The sequence below is a fragment of the Arvicanthis niloticus genome, chromosome 22 (genome assembly GCF_011762505.2).
Source record: "Arvicanthis niloticus isolate mArvNil1 chromosome 22, mArvNil1.pat.X, whole genome shotgun sequence".
NCBI lineage: Eukaryota > Metazoa > Chordata > Mammalia > Rodentia > Muridae > Arvicanthis > Arvicanthis niloticus.
In genome coordinates, this window is record NC_133429.1 from 7,502,014 (window position 1) to 7,526,598 (window position 24,585).

The 24,585-nt window shown below is 45.4% G+C and overlaps 1 protein-coding gene across 11 annotated transcripts in view; it reads left to right on the top strand.

The window, feature by feature from the left end:
* The window catches only part of Ric8b (RIC8 guanine nucleotide exchange factor B), a 97,825-nt gene extending 86,343 nt beyond the window's left edge, over positions 1-11,482 (top strand). For 7 of the 11 annotated variants that reach the window (XM_076919788.1, XM_076919790.1, XM_076919789.1 and 4 more), the window contains one exon: positions 10,077-11,482. In XM_076919788.1, coding sequence (XP_076775903.1) covers positions 10,077-10,188 — 112 coding nt within the window. In that variant the 3' untranslated portion in view covers positions 10,189-11,482. Of the gene's footprint in view, positions 1-3,668; positions 4,669-10,076 lie in introns of all 11 variants that reach the window. The other 4 variants (XR_013106253.1, XR_013106255.1, XR_013106256.1 and 1 more) reach the window with 4 other exon arrangements.
* Positions 11,483-24,585: the final 13,103 nt, after the last annotated feature.

A 24,585-nucleotide genomic window follows, 5' to 3' on the forward strand; every position in this document is an offset into this window, starting at 1 on the left:
CTACTGTGAAACTTGGGGTCACATTTCCATTTTGCCTTCATGTAGACACGCCACTTCCTTAAGGGACTCATGCCCTCAGCATCTTTCTGTCGGCTAGCCTGGGAAGGTGGTGAGGAGGCAGCTGTCAGAAGATGTCTTACTGAATGTGCATGTGTGATAAGTAGCATGCTCAGTGAGTCTTGATTTGTTTATAGAAAGATCGTGTCTTTGTTAAATGTTTCTATTCCTCAGTGGAGATGGCAGGACACCTGGAGGTTCTTAGAGCTAGGAACCCATGTGAACCTTGTCACCGCTATCCCGTAGAGCTGGTTCAGTGCTGTGTGTCCTATGGAAATGGATATGGCTGACCCCAGATTTGAAGGTTGGGGGTTTTTGTTTGTTTGGTTGGTTGGTTTTGTTTTGTTTTATTTTGTCTGTAGAATAACCTGCAGGATTTACAGCTTCAAAGTGTAGTTTTCATTTCCATTTCTTGGCCAAACTTCATCAAAGTAGGGGCTTTAAAGGAATACCATAAAGAAATGTGGGCTATGGCTATCTAACTTAAATAAGTGGTATGGATTTCTTTAATCTAAAATAAGTATGATATTCAGCAGTCAAGCCTGAGGTATAAGGTTACAGAAAACATCATTTGACATAACATGCCTGCCTCTCCACCTCCTCTCTCCTTCTCAAACTTTGATAGCAAAAATAAGACCTTGCACTGAAGTAGGGGATGAGAGTGGTGGCTTCAGAGAGCCAGCCCCATGTGCCTGGCACAGCTGCCTTACCCAGCAACAGCACTCTCACACACACTCTTAACAGTGGCTTAGCCCTGCTAGCCAAGGGCGAGCACATCTTAAGTCACAGTTGTTTCTACTCCTCCTACCCCTCTATTTCCTTAGTGGAAACCAGATGGGCTGATCTGCCATTCTCATTCTAGCACTGTTTGAGAGGCACCTGTGCTTTAAGTTGTATGTCAATAAGTAAACAATGCCTGTTCGGCCAGCACTTTTCTCATTCACACCCTGGCCACTAACCTTGCTCCCCACCCCCGCCATGTTGATGTGTGGGACCTGGCTTTCTTAGTGCTGGCATCAAATATAAGGACAGTACACTTGAATCAAGAGATTGCTTTCTTAACTCAGGCAGTTATGATTGATTTACATCTAGAAAGTAAGAGGCACATGACTTTTTTCTATGTAAATAAATCCTATTGCTCATCTTAACAGAAATAGCAAAACCTATCATTGCACATGCCTTTGAGGAGTTAGTCTAGGATATACTTTTTGGGTGCCTTTCAGAAATACAGCCCACTTTTCTTAAGCATTGTAAGACCTACTGTAGGCATCAAAGATCTTAAGGTTCAAGATCTTAGTCTTAAGACAGAAAACCTTTTGGGTCTGCAGCTGTCCACTGTGGGTCCTGCTCGTCAGTCCATGACTACTGAGCGCTTGAGGTATGCTTAATCCAAATTAGGATGTCCTCTACAGAGACTGGAATGTATCTTAGTAATTATTTAGTAGATTATGTGTTTAAAAGACCAATTTTCATACTGGATTAAACTGAAGTCAATTTTACCTTAATTTTTCTTCCCTTAGTTGGACATTGACTATTATATACAGTTTACATGTGGCTTCCCTCACATTTCTGACACAGACCATCATTAAGGTTCCATGGAAACTCAGCTTGGTGTTTTGTATACCTACACACCGGTACAGGAATAAGAGGGGATTGCGCTGAGAAGCCTGCCTCTATGCATCTTTAGGTTATAGAGGTCTGTGTCAGTGGCCAGACACCTATGCAGGCTGTCACGCACCCTTCAAACTCACTGCTGAAAGTCACAGAGCACGTGGCTAAAGCATGAGCTGACATGGCATTTGGCAATTAGCAAAACGAGATGAAAATACTGTCCTTGCTCAGTCGCCTTTCTCTCTGACTCTCACTCGGGTCCTTCGATGGGGAGTGCGTGTCAGAGCAGGTGTCTGTACTCTCTGCTCGATGTGCACCCCCCCCTTGGGAATCTTGTCAGCCTGGACAGCAGGGTAATAGAGTTTTCTAAGGATATCACCAAGAGGTAATAAAGAGTGCCATTACTTAAGGATAGAAGTAAATGTGTTCTTTCTACACTGTCCCTAACCTCTTCCTCTAACATGCCCTTAACTGTGCTGTCTAACTGGAGACCATAGTCGAATATTAGACGCTTTGCATGCTATCTTCTAACAGAAATGAGAATAATAAAAAGCTAACTCGGTACTTCAAAATGTAAAAACAGCTTTCACATGTATACCCTGTTGATCATTAAGACAATCTTGTGAGCTAAGCAGGACGGGAGGTATGTTATCAAGGAGTGAGCATCTGAGCTTAAGTGTTCGACCTAAGAGCAGGCATTAAAATAACACCCTCCAGAACACACTATTTTGAAAAATTACCAACAACTCTGAGCACTTTGTCAATCTGATTATTTTTAAATGAGATGTAAGTTTTAAATAAGTACAAAGCACTAAAGCCTCACAGCAAGCGTGTTTACCTTGACAGATTGCAGATCAGAGTGTAGAGATACATCCCACATTCAGTTTCCTACTCCACACCAAGAATCAGCTCATCTTTAAGTGACTGCTTGATGAAGAGACAGTAAAAGCTCTACCGTCCTTCGTTATCGCTTGGTTTTGTCATTGTATTTCAAAGAATGAATGTGGTAACCTAGCAGACTCTTACACCCATCACACTGGCAAACCCTTACTTTAAAATGACCGTTCCCAATCCCATTACCAAGTGCCAGGGCGTGGTAGTACGATCAGTACCCACGTCCTTCTATCTTAGTATCTACATATTTACACAGCACATTTTACTTTTCCCTTGGTGCCCCATCCTAGACCGCAGTGGTGAGGGCTGAGTGGAAGGTCTCAGTTATTTATTAAGATGCAGTTGGAAGACCTTTATTTGCTGTGGGAAAGCCACCATTGGCATTATTTCTTCTCAGTGGATGCCCTGGTGAACGATCAGTTTTACCAATCGTAATAGGAATCCATTAGATGAACGGGGAAGAAGCAGTGTCCACACCAAAGGCCACCACACTCCTAGCTTCCAACATAGTTATGCGACTCCTGCATTGAGAGGAGTTATTACCAGGAGTAAGAAAGAACCTAGTGCAGTTTTAGAGGCTGTGGCTCCTCGTGCAGAGTCACACCCTCTGGGCCATCAGGGGATCCATCCCCAAAGGCATTTTATGTTAATTAAAATACTTCATTTATATATTAATGTCTCATCCCATCTTCCAGAGGTGAAAAGGAATTAAATATGAAATGGCTAATTTAATGTGTCAGGGCTCTTTTTCCAGGCCAACCTCACATTAAGAACAGGAATCCCTGTGCCAAAGTAACAGCTCCCAATTATCCTGTCTCAGGTTTTGTTCTACATTGAACAGAAAGAAGTCAACAAAACAAGAATGTAGCAGAACATGACTAAATAGCAGTACCCTCATTAAAACAAGAATTAATCAGGTGATTAAAGGAAGCAGTGCTTCATAGGTTTCCCCTTTTTCTTCTTTTCTAATCATAGAACAAAATATGTTACACAAAAGGATCGGAACTATTATGTAGTACTCAATTAGAGGGAGGTGAATAGGTCTCTAACATGCTGTTTTATCAAAAGAGCAGACTGGTGTTTGCATGATTGTTGTTTCATTACAGACCCTGTCATTAATTCCATGTGTCAATACTACCCTGTAGTACACAGAGCAGACAAGAAAGAAGAGCCCTTGAAAATAAGGGAATGATTTTTGAGTCGTTATCAAGCTAAGTGGCAAGCGAGAAGCTGAAACTCGTATAGGTAAATTCGAAGGGACTCTTGGGAGATGTGCAAGTGGGAAACAAGGATGTGTTTTTACCAACTGCTTGATTGTGTCCTGCCTTCACAAGTGCACTTGAATCAAATGCTTTGTTATCCTGCACAACACATGTGCTGTGGGCAAGAGTAGTCTCTGGCTTCCCGGTCGAGTCAGGTGTTACACACGCATCTGACCTATTCCGTATTGTGCAGTTGGGCATGTTACTGTCTGAGCCCTAATACTGACTATCACTGCTGGGGGAGTCACATAGGAACTTGAAGCCCTAAAACAGTGTGACCATCTCTACAGTTCCAAGGAGCTATTACAGGATCACACCAGCAGGAAGCTGTTAAAATATAGCTGGGAAAAAATACTATAAAGAACAGAAAATTTTAAGTATATTTAAATTCTATAAGTTTCCACCCCTAGATTTAAGAACCTTTTGTTTTTATATTATTATTATTATTATTATTATTATTATTATTATTATTATTTTATTATTATTTTTATTATCATTATTATTATTATTTTGGTTTTCATTGGCAGTCCCAAGGGTTAGGCTGGGGCAAAATAGGGTTTCTTTTCTTGGACGTGCTTTATCTGTATCCTCTTTGCCTGGCCACACCCTTATAGACTATGATTCCTTATCGTTTAGTAAGATCAAATTTCTAAATGATGTTTCGTTCCAGTTGAACATTCTTGGAGGCTTATGTCTTCCCTGGCCAGATGCCTGATCAGATGAGAAGCCCGCCATGATACTGTCACAGGGCCTAGCATGGGCTCCTTATCCAGTAGACACCACTGTACTTTTTGGTGATAACGGGGCAGTCTTAACTGTGTAAGGCCTGTATATAGCATTGAAGGTAAGTATGAAGCAGCTGCTACTATGTGAATATCTTAATCCTATGCACATTTCAATCAAGATGGTTATTGCACACCAGCTGTCATTTTTTAGAGAGAACCTTCATAAATTTAGGGCCAGTGGTAACTCTTCATAAAATGGCTCAGCAAAGACCATGCTGCCATCTGGGTCCTGTGTGTGGTACTTGCCATTGCTTTAGTAATCATTTAATCACCTGCTGGCAGACTGCAGAAAAGGTTTGTGGTTGTGCTATCTGTCATTGACAGGCAGGTGCTACGTTGACCGTTAGGTTTAGAGTATCTTGATTAGGAAGAAAGGATTTTATGATAGTGACTTTGAATATCTTAAAAACCCCAGCAGCTTTTTAAGTGATTCAAAGTTATTTAGTAGCCTGATATTTATTCTTAAAATTAGTATAAATTATTAGGGATCATCTTGTCCAACCCCTCATTTTGTAGTTCAGAGGCAAATGGCTGGCCTAAGGACTTGTAACAGACTTGTAGAAGATTTGAAGCTAGAATCTAGAACTCCTAATGTCTCAGGCACAAGAAGCTGGGTCTGTACCAAATGGTGGTTGACTCTGCTGGGCTGTCAGCATCATCTGATGATGGTGGCTCATCATGAAAGCTGTTACAGCCTAGACACACAGCCCTCTGCCATTCTCCACTTAGGCCACAGCCATGTACTCTGTCCTTTTGGCAAACATCTACCAAGCACCTACTGTGTGCTCTGTCCTAGATGAAAATCATAGCCTGGGAAGACATGGATCTCTGCCCTCAAGATGAGCACAGACAGTCTAGCAGAGAGCAGTGAATCCTTGGAAAGCATTCCTCAGGATTGCCTGTGGATTAGTGATGTCCTCGTTCTGTAATGTGCTCTCCCGGGGATTAATAATCCTTTCTTGGTTTTATATAAGGCTTTCCTGAAGATTAGTAATTCTTTCCTGAATCTATACATCTTGATGAAAACAAATCTGCTCACAGGTTTAGCCAGTCTTGTTCATGGCTTAGTCATGAGGAGCCTCCAGATACATGACTTCTGTAAGAAGGCCAGCTAAATGTGGTTCCTGTGCGTCCCCGAGGCTCTGCTCTATAAGGCACCATGCTAGAACACAGAGAACACTGAGACTAAGTAAAGCATAGAACGTACTTTCCTTAGTATATCAGAGCAGTGTTGTTTGTAGCTTTCAAAGTTTGTAGTAGTGCTTATTTCTAATGAATACTCTTAAATATGGAAGGTGGCTCTTGAGATTAGAGACAGTGATACCTTGGGACTTGGTCCAGCTCGTCAGCCTTAGCCCAGGTTTCCAGCCCCTTCGTACCTTGTAGCACTTTTGAGCTTTCTTTTTCCTTTTCCTCGGCTGAGCCAACCTGCTTGCCAGTCCTGCACATAACTAACTCTTGCTTCTGTGCCTCTGCTTGACTAATTCTGCCTCTCCCCCTGTGACACCATGTCTTTTCACTGCCATTAATTACAGTGTGGCCCTGAATCTGCCTCCTGCAAGGAGCCGTAGTAATGTCTTTTCCTCCTGTGTCCCTCCCGATTGTGCATCGCCATAGGATGGTGATGGAACATGGTTGTGCTGTTGATAATTAGGTTCTGACTCTGTCCATACCTTACTGACATGGACACAAATAGCTGACAGACTAATAGACAACCGGAGCATGCACTGAGCTGTCAGTAGTGAGTCTCTAAGCAAGGGTCTTGGTTGGTGTTTGTAAGGTGCTAGCGTTAGATAGAGGAGAACAGAAAATTAGACTGAGCATGAGAAGCAATCCAGGGTTGGTGGGTAAAGCAGTCACAAGCTAGCACATGATCGGTTCCTGCTCCCCCACAGAACAGGAAATCTCCGTGAACACAGCCGTACAGGGAGACTGTAAGGCTCAGGAAAGGCAGGGCACTGCTTCAATCGTCTGAAGCTTGTTGATCTGCTGTTCTGTAATTCTTTCAGTATTGTTTTGTGTGTGGTGTGTGTTCCAAACTGATTGAAGCTTCTTGAGGACAGGGACCATTCCCTCCCTTCCCCCTCCACCATTCTGTCAGGAAGGAGAAGCTTTCTGTAAAGACATAAGAAACAAAGTACAGCTTATGGGTTCCCGTCATATCCCAACCGCTCCACATGCTGTGTAGTCTGTAATCTGTGCTTTCATGACTGCTTAATGAGGTGAGTGTTCCTGATCCAGTTTTTACAGAAAATAAAATCAGAGTTTAGGGTTTTCAAGGTCTTCCAGACACTGTGCTGTAATTTTAGCATTAGAGCCCAGGTCTGGCTTCCAAACCTCTCTGTGCCTTTCCCTCCCCCACAGTAAACACTGGAGTCCTCTACCATTCACAGAGCCCTTAGATCTGTGCTGTTGCTGTTGGTGGTGCCACTGCTGTGCTAGGACTTTTTATGTCATCACTGGGAAGTAGGCAGAGCTAGTATTATGACCCCCATTTCACAGATGGGGAAAGTAAGACTCAGAGACATGCCCAAGATCACACAGCTGGTAAGTGGAAGAGTCTGGACTTTAGACTTCCTAACTTACCGTCTGTTTGCTGTTCACACAACATCACATTGCTGTTGGAATTTATTTGCATGAATGCATGACTTCGTGGCCAAGTTTCACTGGTGCCCTTCCTACAGAAATGTCAGTATATACAAGCATTGCATGGAGCCATGTGGAAAAGAAAACAATCCATGCCTTCTGAGGAGCTTCCATGTTAATGGAGGGGTGATACAGGGTGTCCTCCAACAATGCTTGAGAATAGTTCATATGTGAGAATTAAAGGATGGGTGACCTTTGGTCTATAAAATAACTCTTGTAATTTGATCATAAAACTGTGTAAGTCGTAATTGTTCCCAATTATAAAATTGGACTAAAGGGTAGTAATAAAGATAACAAACTTAATTTGGAAATATTCTTCCTGGGTCTGCATAGAAAGTAGCTGGGTAGTTCACACTGGTCGCTAGGCCCAGTGTTGGCTGTTACTGTGGAAGTATAGTTGTGTTAGTGCTGGCAGGGATGGTATCACTGCCTTTGGTACGCCCTTGCCTCTCCTTGTGCTCCTTACCATCCAGCCCTCCCATACCTCACTGCCTGCAGTTACCAACACCTTTAAACCAGGCCATTGGGTGTGTGAAGTTCTGTGTTTCAGTTTGGTTGGCTTGGGTTTGGGTTTGGGTTTGGGTTTTTGGTCTTTTGAGCCAGGCTCTTGTTTTTACAGATGTTTAGCACCGCTTCTAACCTTTAGACCTAGAATTTTCTTATCCTTCAATGTGCCATTTCCATCATGTTATCCCCTTCCATTGCATCAATTATTAGTATTCAGTATCACAGAGTTTTGCATCACAGGCAGAACCAGGAAATATGAACTCTAAATTGTGGCTGGGTCATAGCAAGGCTCAAGAATTCATTGATGGCTCTCCACAGGCCTTTCCTATGTTCTTAGTATTCACCCTGGAGCCAGTTCTCCTACTCACCTTCACCAGCCCCCTTCCACACCTGCCCTAGGCCAGAGGCCTTTCTCCCAGCCTTGGCCATAGTCCATCTTTCTCTCCTTTTTTTGTAACCATTACAGTTACCTCCTGATGCTTTACCTGTCTGCCACCTGCTCCAGTGTGGCTAGCACCGCACTCATAGAGAGTGTGCACCAATAGACACTGTGCAGGGTACATGCTAAGCTCCTTCCTCTCAAGTTACCCTTTACCTCTTGCCCCTTGCTTCTTCCTTGAACCTCTACTCCCTAAACACTGGTCCCTTGCCCAGCCTCTCAAGGACACAAAGCAGAAAAGGTGAACTGACACAGTCATACAAGACAATGGGACCTGGCGCAGTCTCCTTTGCCTGCTGCCATAGGCTCTCTCATCTGTGGTGCCTTCCCTGCCTCCCCCAGGTAGTGTGGCCATGCTTCCTTTCAGGAGCCACAGGGTTTCCTTCTTTCATTCTTTCAGGACCTTTTCCTCATTGGTGGCCCAAGTCCTCTTGGGTCTGTTGGTTTCAGCCATTCATCAAGGGCAGCAGCTGCACCCTGTCCTTCCTCTTCTGCCCAGCAAGTGGCAGCTCTTTTCATGTACTTGCTGAGCAGTGAACTAAGCTGCCTTCTGTGCCGTCAGAGCAGTCAGCTCAGATGGGACTTACCAAAGACTGGGATTTGGGAGAACTGCCCAGGCCCAGTTCCACCACTGAGTGGCCTTGGGTAAGTCACTCTGCCTCCTTTTAAAGAGGAGAGTTGGACTACATGATCTCTGAGGCGCCTTCCAACTTAAAACTGTATGACTCTGATCCTGTTGCCTACATAAAACCTGCAGGAGCCTCAGGTTAGCCAGCCATGCACGTTTCCCAAGCAGACTCGGCCTCAGAAGTTATTCTCTGGTGCTAGCCAGAGCTACTTGCTTAGGCTGCTGTTGCTTTAACCCCAGGCTTTACTGTGCTAGCACAGTTGTACGCTGCCCTTCCCAGGAGGGGGGAGGGAGCCCTTCTTTGTGTTGCCAGAAAAGACAGCAAGAAGCAGAGGGAAGTAAGTGCCATGTTCCCTCACCCCACAGCCCACCAGTATCTCAGCGGCTGCAGCATGCTCTTGGGCAGTGATGCCCATTTTCATGAGAAATGAGTGTCAGGCGGCTCCTGAGCCTTTGACAGTCCTCTTAAGTGCACCACAAGCCTGTCGGGAGTGGAAGGATTGATGCTAGCAACTCAATAGGTACACTCGTCACAATCTCCATGTAATAAGTAAGGCCAATGAAGAGATTAAATAAGTCTTTCCTGGTGCTTTTTGATTGGCTTAATCAATAATTAATCATCTTAGATGAGGCTGTAACTTGTGGAGTGTATACAATTGGATTAGATGAAGAGACAGTTGGGGAGCTTTGAGGAGATTAAAATGGCTGTCAATCCCATAATTAAACTGCCACAAACAAAAGCAATGGCGTTTAAACAAAAAGGAGGGGGGGGGAAACTTGGGGAAATCTGACTGATTTGAAATGAACCAACAAGTGTTTGTGAGTGGGAGACGGTGGAAGGGATCCAAACCTGACCATCGACGCCATTAACTGAAACGTGCCTTTAACACCGAGTCGAGCAGGTGAAACTCTAGAGCTTCAGCTTCTCTAAAACAAAACAAATCCACCAGAGGAAAAGAAAGTTAATTATTCAAACCCGAAGAGACCTGCTCCTTGTCCTGAGCGCATTTGGGCCTTGACTTCTCCTCCTTTAATTGGCTTAGGTCTGGCTTGTGTGAATGCAGCCTTTCATGTCCCTCTTTCTCCATGCTCCTTTCATCTTTCTATTACAAATACACAGAGAGCTTGAGAGAAAATACTTTGGTTTTTGAAGACTTCTCTTTTTAAAAGGCTGTGGATTTGGATGGGGAGGGGTGTGTGTTGCTGGTGAATACTTTTTTTTTCTTTCTTTTATCTCTTTTTTTCAGAGAGGAGTTGCTTAAACCAATGGGACTAAAACCTGACGGGACAATAACGCCTTTGGAGGAAGCACTCAGCCAGTATTCTGTCATCGAAGAGACCAGCTCGGACACAGACTGAAAGCAACGTCACCTGCTCCACTCTCTCTATGGCTTTTATCAGCATCCTTTCTCTGTAGCTCCAGGGGAATCTTTTTCTCTAAAACGTTTATGCCCTTGCTTTGGCTGGAAACACATTAACTGGTTTACTCATTGGGAGTCCAACATATTTAAGAGGTAATCCTGTGTTTTCTGCAACATTGAGGCATTCATACAGAGCTGCAGTTAGGCAGAGTTGCGGGGCTAGAAGCAGAAGCAGCCATCCCACTGCACCAGACAGAGTACAGGACTTCACTCGGCAAAGCAGCCCTGGTCAAATCTTGTTGCCGGGATTCCTAGCTGAAGATTCAGCCGTGTCCTTCCACCCACTCGTGTAAACCGACCCTTCTGAGTCTCTCCAGCGCCCCGAGGCACATGAGCGCCCGAGGAACTGGTAAATAAGGGCTGAGGCAAGTGACCCCTGGGATCAGCACTGACTGAATGGAAGCCAGGCAGCTGCTCTGTAAGCCTAGCCCCACCCTTCATTTCAGTTTTATACAGATGTGGAAACACATACACACACACATACACACACACACACACACACACACATACACACACACGGCCCCAGACTTACAAACCTATTACACTCTAAAAGTTTGTATGTCACTTAGCTAAAACTTGAGATTACGTTTCTCCCTATGAGGAGTTAGAAATGATGGTTTAGTTCAGGCAGCTACACGTGCCTATTTCTCCCTCATTCCTGAACACTACTAGTGCCGTAGGGCTGGACCACCATCTGTACTGTCGCGTCCGAAGCATGCATTCTGAGCTATCACTCAGGGTGCCGAGTACACACTCATCCTCCAGGCAACAGAGAGGATGGGGCTCCCCGAGTAGTGGGAGTTCTTTTGTGGCCTGTGCTGGGGGTAGGGAGCCAACAGCACCCATTTGTACATAAAGGTCATTCGTATGTCACATGTTTTAAACAGGGGTCTCTGTGTGTATTTGTGTGTGTGTGTTCTACCTTTCTATCATATGTGGTCAGTTTAATGGTAACTTTATTTATTTAAAAAAAGAAACACAAATAGTTACTATTAAGCTGGTTGAGGCTGTTTATTTTTACTCTTAGGAATGGTCATATGAAGTAGCTGTGCAATCACGTAGACAGCAGGCCAAGGTGATCCGTGGCTGAAAGTGAAAGGGGGTTGGTTTCTTTCATATATGTATGTGTGTGTAGATACGCATACATAGATATATGCACACATAGACTATGTGCTTGACCACTGCCTTTTAAAACTTTAAATTAAATAAAACATCGGGGATGATTGAATTTAGCCATTTGTGTGTGTTTTTTTATGGCTACGTGGGCTAAGGAGACCGTTGCACTGTTCATGTTTTAAAGTCTTTCTCCACCCTTTCCCTCACTCAGTGTGCAGCCTCTTTCCAGGACAGTGTGCATAGCACCGGTGAGAATCAGTTACCCTCAGTTGTCCCTGGCCTTTGAGCTGCCAGAGAGATGCCAGGACGTTCTTAAAATTTACTCTGAAGGGAACCCCTAAAGAATAACTGCCATCACTAAGATTTATGTTCATTTCAAACATGTTTGGATTGCTTGGACTTTGACCTCCCACCCCCACAAAGGCAGAAAAGGAGGTTAGTGGATTTAAAGTAAGCACACTGAAAGCAGCAAGAGAAGTCACCCAGAAGTGGGAGGCCTGCAGTACCCACTCCTCCCGATTCAAATGGGGGTCAGTGTGCACACCAAGGTGAGAGAAAAGAGACATCATCCAAGGTACAGCAAACCCAGGCCTCTGCTTACTCAGGAGTTCTCAAGTTGGCCCAGAAAATAGTGTGCATGTGACGTTATAGCCAGAGACATGCTTTCCTAACGGTGGTCCTGAGCTGCTGTAAGAGTCAGTCAGAATACTTGTAAGAAGATCAGGGAGTGTATGTGCATTCTAGGACTCTCGCCCATAACTGTTGAGAAGAGCTTGTGGTGATTTATGTTTTAGCCAGTGGCACCACCAATAAGATTTTCATTTTATTCTGCAATTCATAATTTTAGCTTAAGTGAAAAAATGTAGAGGAAAAAAGAACATAGTTATTTTGTTATTTCATTCTACAAATCCATTTTGAAAGTATTTTCATAATCTCTGGTCAGATAGTTTTGCCATGAGTATCAGCCTACGAAAGCACGGTGTGCCGGTGAAATGCCACCTTGCTGTCTCTGGGCAGAGAGTGCTTGCACGGTGCTGTAGCTGTGCTCCGGGGCTTTCAACGAGTTCCTTTGACCTTGCATCTAGGCACTTCTTCTTCTCCTCCTTCTTCTTTTTTTAAGGATTAATTTTTTCAAAGAAGGAATAGTTTCACCTTGCCCACAGAGAGCACTGAGCATCAAGCCTCACGTCTCATCTGTAACTTCACCCCATCTCTAGGCAGAGCCTTTCCACAGAGCTTCTTAGCTGCTCAGCCCTTCAGCAAGTCAGGGTCCAGCCGTGGGCTCGACTCCTGCACTTTCCCTGTTGCATGTAGGACCACTAGCCAGAGGCTTAGAGATGGAAGCAGCACGGGCTGCTGAAGGTGGTTCTTCCCAGACCATTTTAAGGAGTAACTATTGGAGCAGCAGTCTCTGGTGTTACTATCACAGAGGTACCTGCATGAGAAGGAGAAGCTTGGGCAGTTAGCAGGTTTTAGATGAAGACCTGGATGCCGTTAGGTCAGAGAGCAGCGGTGTGAGCCAGTCCTCCCAGGAGGGATCAGTTTACAGCCTTTTACCTACACTGGACGATGGAAGCGAAGGGTGGATGGGAAACATGTCCTTAAGCAAGACATTGGAACTCCTTAGATGTCTGTGACCCTTTCACATGTCCAGTGGTTTTTAGTGGCAGACAGAGCGTTTCTACCCTTCCTCTATATATGACACGGGCTGAATGAAGCTTGCAAGTGACTGAACTGTGCACTCGGCACATGAGTCTTGCTGCCCCCCAGGACTAGGTATCAATCTACATCAACTTTCTCCTCCTCCCACCCCCTTTGTCTATCTGAGTCATACGTGCTTCTTGTAGAATGTTTAGGAGATGCCGGAACAATAAAACTAGCTATTGACCCAGAGTCCTGTGCCCTGAGAGCATCACTGTTACTGTTTAGTGTATTCCTTTTCTCTATTTTTTCTATGCATATATAACTTATTTTACTACAAGATTGGGATCATGCTATGTTTACAGATGTGTACCCTGCTTTTCTTAACATTGTGAGCATTTCCCATACCAATAAATACTCCTCAAATGTTATGGCTGTGACATTTCGTTACATGAAGTGTAGCAAACACTGCTGATCACCGCAGTGAGTAACCCTGGCTTCCGTCCATGAAGAAGATGCTCTCTTCTGTCTGCAGGGGAGGCGGCCTGAGCCTCCACACAGTAAAGCCACAGCAACTGGAGTATCTGGGAGAAGCAGGCTCACTCAGCTTTGCAGCACAGTTCTAGAAGCTATGGTATTGCGTCATGACAGCAAGATTAAGTGCCCAGAAAGTATGGGAAGGTGAGTAGCAAGGGTGCCAGAGAGCTTAAAATGATGTCACCTGCCACTCATTCATCAAGAGTTCACAGCTGCTGCAGATGTGAAAGTGGATGAAGTAAAGGCCTGGCTTTCTGAAGCTTTTCTGCTTCTGCAGAAAGATAGTTTGTGAATATGTATACTGGGGAATGCATATCTGCAGGGGTAGTCCAAAGGAGGTAACATGGAGCAGCTGTAGAGATTCCGTAGCCTTCAGGGAATGCTTCCCTCAAGGCTGCGGGAGCCGAGACCTGGAAGAATCCACGAGAACACGTAAGGTCTAATCCCTCCAAGGAGAGAATACAGTAGGTGCATAGACTTGTTACTGCTGTAGTAAGCAGTAACAGTCATGGCATAACCATGGGACTGTGGGCGGCCAGCTCGGCTGGAGCAGAGAGGGGCTAGCAACCCTTCCCTGGCTGAACTCCCATCCTCTCGCCTTCCATGTACAGGTTCAGACTCAGCCACGATCCACACTGTGGAGCCTTCAGTACATCCATCTTAGTAGTCTTTTGGGAAAGATAACAGAGTTTCCTCCACATTAGGATTAGGATTGGGAGTCAAATCATCCTGAAAGATCAAACCACACGCCTCCTACAGTTCCTCCCTCTCGGAACAGAAATAAAAGGGAAGGTGGCGCTACTGTTCCAGAAAAGGAGATCAGAGGCCGCAGATCAAGCAGACATTAGGAAAGACACAGTGAGCCACGTGGATGTTCACTGTCTCTTCAGTTTGAAGAAGGCTAGAGTCACTGGATTTTGAGAAAATTCCCTCATGTGAAAAAAGAGACCAAGATAGAAAAAGCAGGGAACTTTTCCTTCCACAGATTGGTAACTAATTCTAACTATGGGCTTCAGCTTCGCTCCCTGAAAACAAAAGATCAAATAAGTGATATCCAAATGTAAGCCTAGGGTCACATGGGCAATCGAGTAAAAAGCAGTAGTCAGAGAGCAGTGAGCATGGCAAGGGACTCTATCTGACCGTACACTTGGGTCCTCTGAAGAAAGGTAACAACAGGCTAGCAAACAGACACTGGATGAAAATAGACTCTACCTGTAGCAGCCAGCACATGTATGCATGCAGTTATATATGTCCCCATATATGTGCCAGCTCCACACCCCACCTTCTTAGGAATAGGCTTTTGGCATGTCTAGTCATTCAGTCATCACAACAACCCAGGACATAGCTACTGTTCTTTCTGAGCAACCCTCATTGCCATTTTATTCCCAAGTAGATCCAACCTTCCAGGTACTCCAGTATATCCTGGGGGCTCCAGTGCTGGGTGTCACCTCAGTATAGCCAGACATCCCACACAGGTGTGCTGGGTGGTGGGGGTATTTCACTGTCACCTCATTCCACAGTATCTCAGGATGGCTGAACAGCCCTGACCAAGACCTGAGTCTAGCTCTTTGGGCTGCACAGTCAACGTGCTGTGAACCACACAGGCAACTGGTTCTCAGGAAGGTAATCTTGCCCTCATTCCAACTACTAGGAGAATCTTTCTTATGGCTCCAACAGTCTCCTCACATCCAAATCTGTTCTCCAGAGAGAGCCTCGGGCAGGAAGAGTCAGACTTCAGTGTGGGGGTCTAGACTTCAAAGGGGAGAGCAGCTGGAGGACTGTGATAAGGTTACCACAGTCTACATGGGGGTGAAATCCTGCTGCCTCTAGTCTCAATTCCGAAAATCCTGACAACCACTCTATAAATATGCTAACTTTGGCCAGGCGGTGGTGGGTGGTGGCACACACCTTCGATCCCAGCACATGGGAGGGAAGGGCAAACAGATCTCTGCCAGTCAGGTCTACAAAGCAAGTCCCAGGACAGCCAGGGCTACACTAGAAACCATGTCTGAAACAACAACAACAAAGGCTGAGTTTAATGTATCACCCTGCCCTGTGTTGTACCCCACACTCTGTGCACCCCTGGAAACTCAGCCCATAATCACAAGCCAAGGAGCCCTTAAGAAAATTCATCCTGGTAGTCTGCAAGGAAGATAACAAGACTTTCCTCTCCACTAGGGCTGGGTAAGTCGCCCCATCCTGAAAGACCAAGCCACAAGCCTCCTAGTCTTCATATTCCCTGTAAGAAAAAGAAAAATGGCCCAAGTAGTTTGCTGCTGCCATTCGCGGCCAGTCCAATACATTTCACGAGCTTTTCTCTGTAAGAAAAGAAGGGGGTTGCAGGCAGAGCGCATGGGTTGATTGGAGATTACCACCCCACCCCCTTTTTCTTGGTGTCAATTAGCATAATTTAAAAGGCGAAGGCTGAGGTGGGAAACTCTCAATATATTTGGGGCCGCTTTGGGGCTTTGAACTCTTCTGTCCTTTGGGGCTGATTATGGCCAAGTGACCCATATTTAAAAAGCATTTACAATAAAATGATGCACTTTCTTTTGTGCCATGGGCTTCCCTGATGAAAAGCAAAAATGTTTTAAAATTGTCCCTTTTTGTCAGCAGTAATGGCTGTGCTGTATTTCAGCATGTCCCCCTTGCGGCCTTAGAAAGGGAAGGGTGATAAAGGCGCAGCTGTAGACACTTTATGGCCTGCTTGGGGGGCTTGGTGGGAGGACCCAGGAGTGGAGGAAAGGAACAGATTGACTGTGTGTCAACAAATGCAGCTGGGGGAAAAAAGAAAGCTTTTAAAGACCTCTGCAACTTAAAGTCCAAGATAAATGATGCTCCTATTTGGGAAGAAGAAAACATGGAGGTGAAATTCAATAAAGACTGGCTGAAAAGAGAAGGCTTCCAAAGGCCTTTCTCTGTAGCAAGGCAGCTCCCAAGAGAAATGAGTGAAAGTGGACACAGTGAGGGGGAGTTGCAGCCCAGAGGGACAACAAAGGCCCCTCCGTGCCAAAGTGCTGCTGCGCCAGACTCAGCCCTGCCTGCTCAGGGAACCTAGCCAACTTGGAGGCAGACAGTCGGTCAGGAGGATGCCCTGGGAAATGAACACAGTCCTACTTCAGGGTTTGCTAGAGCTCTGCATCTGAGGAGAAGGCAGAAAAGCACGAAGTGAGAGAGGCTGGGTCACCTTTGAGTCACCTGAAAAATACTGCAGCTCTCACAGCTGTGGGAGTACGTAAGGTGAATATGCCTGTGAGCGAGCCACGGTGGCCAGCACATCCCTTAAGTCCTTGATAGTTCACAAAAAAAAAAAAAACCTTCCCTTCCCCCACCTCATTCGAATCTCCACCTGTGAGGCCAGGTGGGATCCTGGACCCCCAACTAACTAAGGACTCACTTCCAGGAGATCATCTTTGTGATGGGTGAATAGAGAGATGGAAATAGCCATAGAGAAAGGGACAGCCATAGGAAGAATGAAGCTAGGGCCAGGAGACTTCTAGTCTCAGCCAAACAGAAACTCCACGGTGGTTGGGTCAGCAGATATGTGATGTCATCTCCTTTAACTTTGCTTTCTCATTTTTCAGGACAATGATAACTACCCATTCATCAGGCGCTTGAAATGATGCAATGTATTTAAAGTGTCTAGCAGAATGCCCACACATAAGAAGAAAGGTATTCTTTATTATTAGCACAAATGGCTTCATCAAATAAGAGAAGCAGGCCAGGAGGAAAGTGAAGGACTCTTCAGGAGTTCTTAGCTTTTGCAGGACACGAATGCCTGGGACTGCAGTTACATGAAGATCTAGTCTCGGTGGGGCTGAGAGGCCTGAGATCCTGTGTGTTTAAGTGAAGGGGATGAGGCTGGCCTGCTGCCCCGTTAGGCCTGAGAAAGCATGGCTGAAGAATATGAGAAATTTTAATGGGGGGAGGGGGGTTCATAGGTGAAGAAAAATCTAGAATATAATGTTCCCAAATTGCAGTGAAGACCCCATTTAAACCTGGGTGACTGAGAAGCAAAACATAAAACAACTAGTTGCCATGTAATTGAAAAAATTCGTGGAAGCAGAGAAGCAACTCCCACAACTGGCCCTCTGATATGCACACATGCCAAGGTCATTGTGTGTCAACACACAAGTGCGCGTGTGTGCGCGCGCGTGTGTGCGTGCGTGCACACACACACCAAATATTTAGTTAATTAATTAATTAATGGATAAAGTGTAATTTTAAAGAATTGTAAAGGAAACTGGAGAGCTGTCTCAGCAACCAACAGCACTGCTCGCTCCTGTAGAGGACCCAGCCTAGTCCAGCACTCGTGTTTCTGGTCACAACTGCCTATAACCCTAGCTCCAGGGGATCCAGTGCCATCTTCTGATTCCTATTGGCTCCTACGTGCATGTAATGCCCAGACACACACTCAGGCACACACACGTACACATACAATAAAAATAAACACATATTCTAAAATACTTGTTTTAAAAGGCTGGGTGACCAGAACTATTCTATTATGTGAAAACATCAATGAATAAATATGCCTGGTTCTTTACAAGTGAAGGAGTATTTTAAATCTCACATCTTATCAAATACTCTCAACAAACTATCAGTAGATGTTAGCATCATTTTCATTTCACAGACTTCAAGTAATTTGTCCAAAGTGTAAGTGAAGCTAGGTTCGATTCCCAGACCATCCGGATCTATGTCTTCTTCACTCTAACGCCTTACATCCAAGCCCACACTGCCCTGGATGACCTTGTTACATCCAGTCTCTTAGTCCATCTTTCACCTTCTTTTAATCCCATTTGGTAATTTCATAGCTTGAATTTCAACGAAGCTATGAAGTGTTTGCGAAGAATCCCTCAAGGCATGTTAGTTACATGGTTCACCAACACGATTTTAGCAATATGAGTTTTTTAAACAATGCACACATACTCAAGTCGCTCTAAGTGGTAGAGTTTTAGTTCAGGGCACGTGTGAAGATGGAGTGACAGGTCACTGTGTATCTAGGCCTGTTGAATCCAGAGGAATACTTAACGGCAGAGGAGAATAAGGTGTCAGGATCCAGCAGGCCCAGGAAGGAGACAGAGCAGCAAGGGAATTGATTGCACCCACCCCAGAGCTCCAGGATAGGACACTGATGAAGATGACCGTGCGGTTGAACTGGCTGGGCTGACTACTCAGTTCAGCTGTGAGCCACATTCCCAGAATCTCTGTCCCTGCAGGAGTCTGCATTCCTACTGGGAACCCTCCTCCCATCCTTCTCCCCTCCACCATCACTGGGCAAATTCACTTTGGGCACATCTTATGACCAGCCAGTGGTATCCAGTGGTATCCAGGTATGTGGCTCTGTGGAGCTCACAATCTATGCGCTGGGAAGCAGACAGGAAGTAGGTAGACAGGCACAATGACATCAGTACAAACTGACAACCAGCTCATGGCAGTTTGCTTTCTGTTGCTATAACAAACCCCTGGTAACTGACCATTTATAAAGAGATTTTATATTTGTTATCTATCTTGTCCCTGTAATGTGTGACAGAAGAAACATAAGGTTTCTTTTGGATCACAAATTTAGAATGTATAGTCCATCTTGGTAAGCATGGCGGCTGGAGGGCTTGGCTCCCTGAGGCAGGAGCTTGCAAAGGAGGGCACAGACAGCTGGCCTGGGCTATAACCTTTACAGGCCTGCTCCAAGAAGCCATTAACACCAGAATCTCCATGTCCCAGAAGTTCTGTACTCTTCCCAAACAGCTAAAGGCTGGTTCTGGGAAGATGTTCTGGTTCAATGGGGGAGGGGACACTTGACATTCAAACTATAACAGATTTTACTTGGGCTTATGGTTTTGGAAGCTGAAAAGTTTAGTATCCAGAGGCCAAATCTGGAGCAGGCCTTGTGTTGTCTCCGTGATGGAAAAGCAGGAGAGAGCAGATGTACACAAAAGGAGCTTTGGAGAGAATGAGAACAGCTATGGGCTGACTTACACAACCTACTCTTACCTGTGGGACTCTAGAGAACTGATCCATCTCCAGAAAAGACATTAATCCCTTCCTGAAGGTGGAGCCTGCAAGATCTAAGGTCCCCTCAAGACCCCATCTCCTCACTCCTTTATAAATGCAAACAATGTTAACATGTGTTTCTGCAGATTTCCATGGCAACACTCAAGAGAATGTTATGTGAGAAGGTAGGAAACATGTTTAGGAAGCCTGTCTACAAAGGAAACATCTAGACTGTGTGCCTCTTCCTTCCAGGCCACATGCTTATGCTCCTCAAGCAACCCAAGGACCATGGGTTTGGGATTGTGGTGGTTTGAATAAAAATGGCCCCTATAGGCCCATAAGGAGGTGTGCTGTTTGAAGGTGTGGTCTTGCTGGAGTGGGTGTGGCTTTTTTGGAGGAAGTGTGTCATTAGGGGATGGGCTTTGAGGTCTCGGAAGCTCAAGCCTAGCCAGTGTGTCATGGACACTTCCTGCTGCCTGCCAATCCAGATGTCAAACTCTCAGCCTCCTCCTCAACACCACATCTGCCTGTGTGCCACCATGCTTCCCACCATGATCATAATGAACTACAAACTGTAAGCCAACCCCAGTGAAATGTTTTTGTTTATATGAGTTGCCATGGTCATGGTATCCCTTTCACAGCAATAAAACACTAAGACAGGGATGTAGCTCAGCTGGTTGAATGCCTGCCTAATATGAATGAAGCCTTAGTATGACCCCAAACAACACATGCACTGGGCATGTCTCCCTTGGGGGAGATGAGAACAGTGTCTATCCTTCCTCCTAAGGTCTTAGTGACAAACCAAAGATTGAGGCCATCAGAATTCATCCTGGGGAACCAATGGGTTTCTTGGACTTACACAGCATAGGTAGGGTGATGAGCAGGGCCTAAAGCAGCCATGCTAGAAAGTCTGTACCTGGCATGGTGTAGTGGTTTGAATGAGAATGGCCCCAATAGGCCCAATATTTGAATCATTGGTTCCCAGTCAGTAGAACTGTTTAGGAAGGATTAGGAGGTGTGGCCTTGTTGGGGGAGATGTGTTAGTAAGGATGGATTTGAAGTTTCAAAGCCCCTACCAGGCCCAATCTCACTCTCCCTGTCAGCTGCTCGTAGATCAGATGTAAGCTCTCCTGCACTGCTACGTCACCCTGCCTGCTGCCATGCTTCCAGCCATGACTAACCCTGTGACACTGTAAGCCAGTGCCAATGAAATGTTCTCTTTTGTAGGTTGCCTTGGTCATGGTGTCTCTTTACAGAAATAGAAAAGTAACCAATACACATGGTGATGTCTCCATGGCCAAGTAGACGGAGCCCCTTTCCTAGTCCTCCTTAGCCTACACACTCCAGCCCCTCCTCAAGACCCTTCCTGAGGACACTGCAATTAGGCAGAATTGCATACAAATGTCTGGTCTGGGAAGAGCAGCTGAATGCTAAGGTGAAAGTCCAATGACCCTCCCTACCCCTTCCTCCTGTGAGGGAATGTCTCCATGACCAACTGTGTTGATCATTTGCAAACAGACACAGCTAGTCTTGATCAGCAGAAGATAGTGCTATACAGTATTGACATACCCCTGCAATCTTAGCACTTGGGAGGTAGAGGCAGGAGGATTAGGAATTCAAGGTCATTCTTAACTTCATAGTGAGTTGAGGCCAGTCTGTCTGGGCTATAGGAGACATTGGCTCAAAAATGAAACAAGTCAGAAAACTAAGGACTTTGCTATAGTTTGGACCTATCAGAAGCCTCAAAGGTTTGGTCCTCAGCAGTCTTGAAGCTTTAAGTAGGGTTTAGGATCCAGAGAGAGGCAGTTAAGAGTACATAGCTCTCCTCCAGAGGACCTGAGTTAGGTTCCCAGAATTCATGTTAAGCAGTTCACATCCCCCTGCAACTCCAAGTTCAGGTGATCCCATGCATGCATGTGCTTGTGCGCGTGCGCGTGAGCACACACACAAACACATACACACATGCACAAACACACATATTATATGCACACACAGCATACACACATAAATAAAAATAAATCTGGAAGAAAATGTTCATGGCTGCACACGCCTTTAATCCAAGCACTAAGGAGGCAGAGGCAGGCTCATCTCTATGTGCTTGAGGTCTGGTCTATAAAGGGAGTTCCAGGACAACTAAGGCTTTTGCACAGATAAAATAAACAAACAGAGAGAGAGAGAGAAAGAAAGAGAATAAATAAAAATAGAAAATAAGTCACTTCTGTGAAGATAAAGATATCACAGGAAGAAAATAATAACCAGTGTTTTTCTCCTATTGTACTTATTTACACACTCTTAAAGTCCCTGTAGGATTTCAGATCTCAGTTCCAACTTAAAATTGAAAGAATCCCACTGTCCCAGGACACATCCCAGGAGGGGCACATTCCTTAGTCAGAGGACACTTGCTAGATTAACATTAAGAGGAAGAAGGGAGAGGCTGATTAACATTCCTCAGACCACAGGGAAGGGAACCCACCTGAGGGTGAGGAAGGCCCAGAGAATGTAGACATATTCCAGGAGAGGGGCCCAGGATGGGAGGTGGTCAGGAAGTTGGGCCCTTAATGTGTAAACCTGGGCAAACAGAAGACACTCATTGTCATAAAAATAATGTGCAAACCTGAGTCACCTAGAGACGGGACCTGGGAAGTCAGCCTTTGTGGTTGCCCTCATGAACTCTGTATAAAAACTGCTCCCAGCTTTGGCTTGGGGGTTCCTCTTGCCTGTGTGCAAGGGAGCCCTAGTGCACTGGTTATTATCATTAAACCTCATGTTTTTGCAGCAAATCCCCTGTCTGTGAGTGTTTCTGCTGGAGCGTGGTCCAACATCCCCACAGTAAATACACACATAAAGCACAGACAAACTAACAGCACCCTCGAACGTGAAGTACTCTTTGGGTTTCTGTACTTGACCAGGGTTGCAATCCACACCCTCAGATTTTGCAGGAACGTCTTTCTTCTGCTCTGAGCTTTGAGGACATTGCCTGGATTTTAGAAAACTGAAGTAAATGATCCACCCTAGAATTTTTGTAGGTAGATCTATGGGGGGGGGTTGTATTGCTTTCATCAGCAAAATCAAGTCACCCAAATCACAACATGACCTTTCATATTCATTTCTGATGGGCCTGTTATTGATCATTTCTAAGGTGGCATCTCTACCTAGGAACTGGAGAGGTAATGTTTCTGAAGTGCAAAGTCAACGAGTTTGACCAGCAGTGAGACCAACTTACATCCGTAAAGAGAGCAAAGTAGATATCCTGGTCGTTGCTCTTTCAGAGAGCATGGTGAAGGGAAAGGGCATGAGGTGATAAGGTGGCTTGAATGTGCTCTATGCCCAGGGACCCCCATTTCACTACTTGATCTCCAGCTGTTAGCACTGTCTAGGGGAGGCTATACAATCTGTGGGACTCAGGGCCTGAACTGGTGCACAGAGGCTCCTGGGACATGGGCTGCTAGGATGGGGCCATCTTGGAGAATCTTTTTTCTTATCTGCCAAGAAGTGAGCAAGCCTCTGCCTGACATCCCCACATCCTCACCAGCAGGGGCTGCTCAGTTGCACCTTTCCAACTACAGACTGTCCCCCTCAAACTGTGAGCCATTGTTAGCTCTTCCTCCTTTCTGCCACCAAGATGAGAACGTTATCGGTGTAGTGGGAGCTTCCTGGCCTGGCTCCTTCTGGACTGGGGCAGCTTCTGTTTCATTCTCAGTCCTCAGGGAGGACCTGATACATAAGGTTGAGCTCCAGAGCTCATGGCTCTGCAGACACCACAAGAGCTGTCAGGAGCACACGGCCTTTGCCCAGGACCTGTTCCCAAAGGTTCTGCTTTCTTCTCCATCTGAAATAAGGTTTGGGGAAATCACCGATTAAAAGCAAAAGATAGATGGGGGTGGGGTGAATGGGATCAACAGTACCCGGCTGTGAAATGGGAAAGTCAACCTTGGGAAGTCTGTCTGTTGGGAATCAGCATACCCTATAAGTCAACATTTTGGCCCATGAATGTATTATTCCTTTTATAAAAGAGAGACCAGAACTTGAGGTGACCCACAGGGGAGTCTCCTCAGGAGAAGGACTGGAAGTCAATAGTTTCAATCAGAGAGCAATTCAAGTGTACTGTCAGCTGTGGAAGGGATAAATTGTAATGCTCATAATTTAGGATGCTCTCCAGCAGTGGCGGGTCACTGCAGACGTGTGCAGATAGAAGATGAAAGACGTGTGTCACTGCAAACGTGTGCAGATACAAGGTGAAAGACTTGGGTCACTGCAAACGGTGCAGATGGAAGGTGAAAGACGTGGGTCACTGCAAACGTGTGCAGATACAAGGTGAAAGACGTGGGTCACTGCAAACGGTGCAGACGGAAGGTGAAAGATGTGGGTCACTGCAAACGTGTGCAGATACAACGTGAAAGATGGGGGTCACTCCAAATGTGTGCAGATGGAAGGTGAAAGATGCGGGCCACTGCAGATGCGTGCAGATGATACAAGATGAAAGATTTGAGAACGGGAAAGAAGTCACAGCAGACACACCCATAACACAAGGCCACTCTTCATTTATAATTAACTACTTGATACATTATATCAGGTGTCTCAAAATTATTTTGCCTTTATTTGGCATTGTAATATTTAATGATCTTACTATTATTTAAATGTTGGGATCCCTCTTGAAGTCATGTGATGAAATGCAAGGCTCACAGTGATGTGAAGAAGAGAGGGAAGTGAACTCTTGAAGACTCTGCCTTACAAACTCAATTGGTGCTCTTATTAAAAGAAAAAGTCAATGCTCTTTGTGTGTGTGTGTGTGTGTGTGTGTGTGTGTGTGTGTGTGTCCGGTGTCCGTAATGAAATACAATGTGGTGAGGGTTACCTGGGGGGCCCATGCCAAGGTGTCCCCTGAAAAATCACTTTGTGCAACAGATCTCGTATAAAGGGAGTTATTTGGGGGGAAGACAGAGAGTTAGAGCCTGGAGGGGTAGAGGTGAACAGGTGGAAGCAGAGCCATGAAGGCAGAGAAGGGGGCACAGAGAAGGAGGGAGAGAGAGAGAGAAAGAGAGAGAGAGAACAT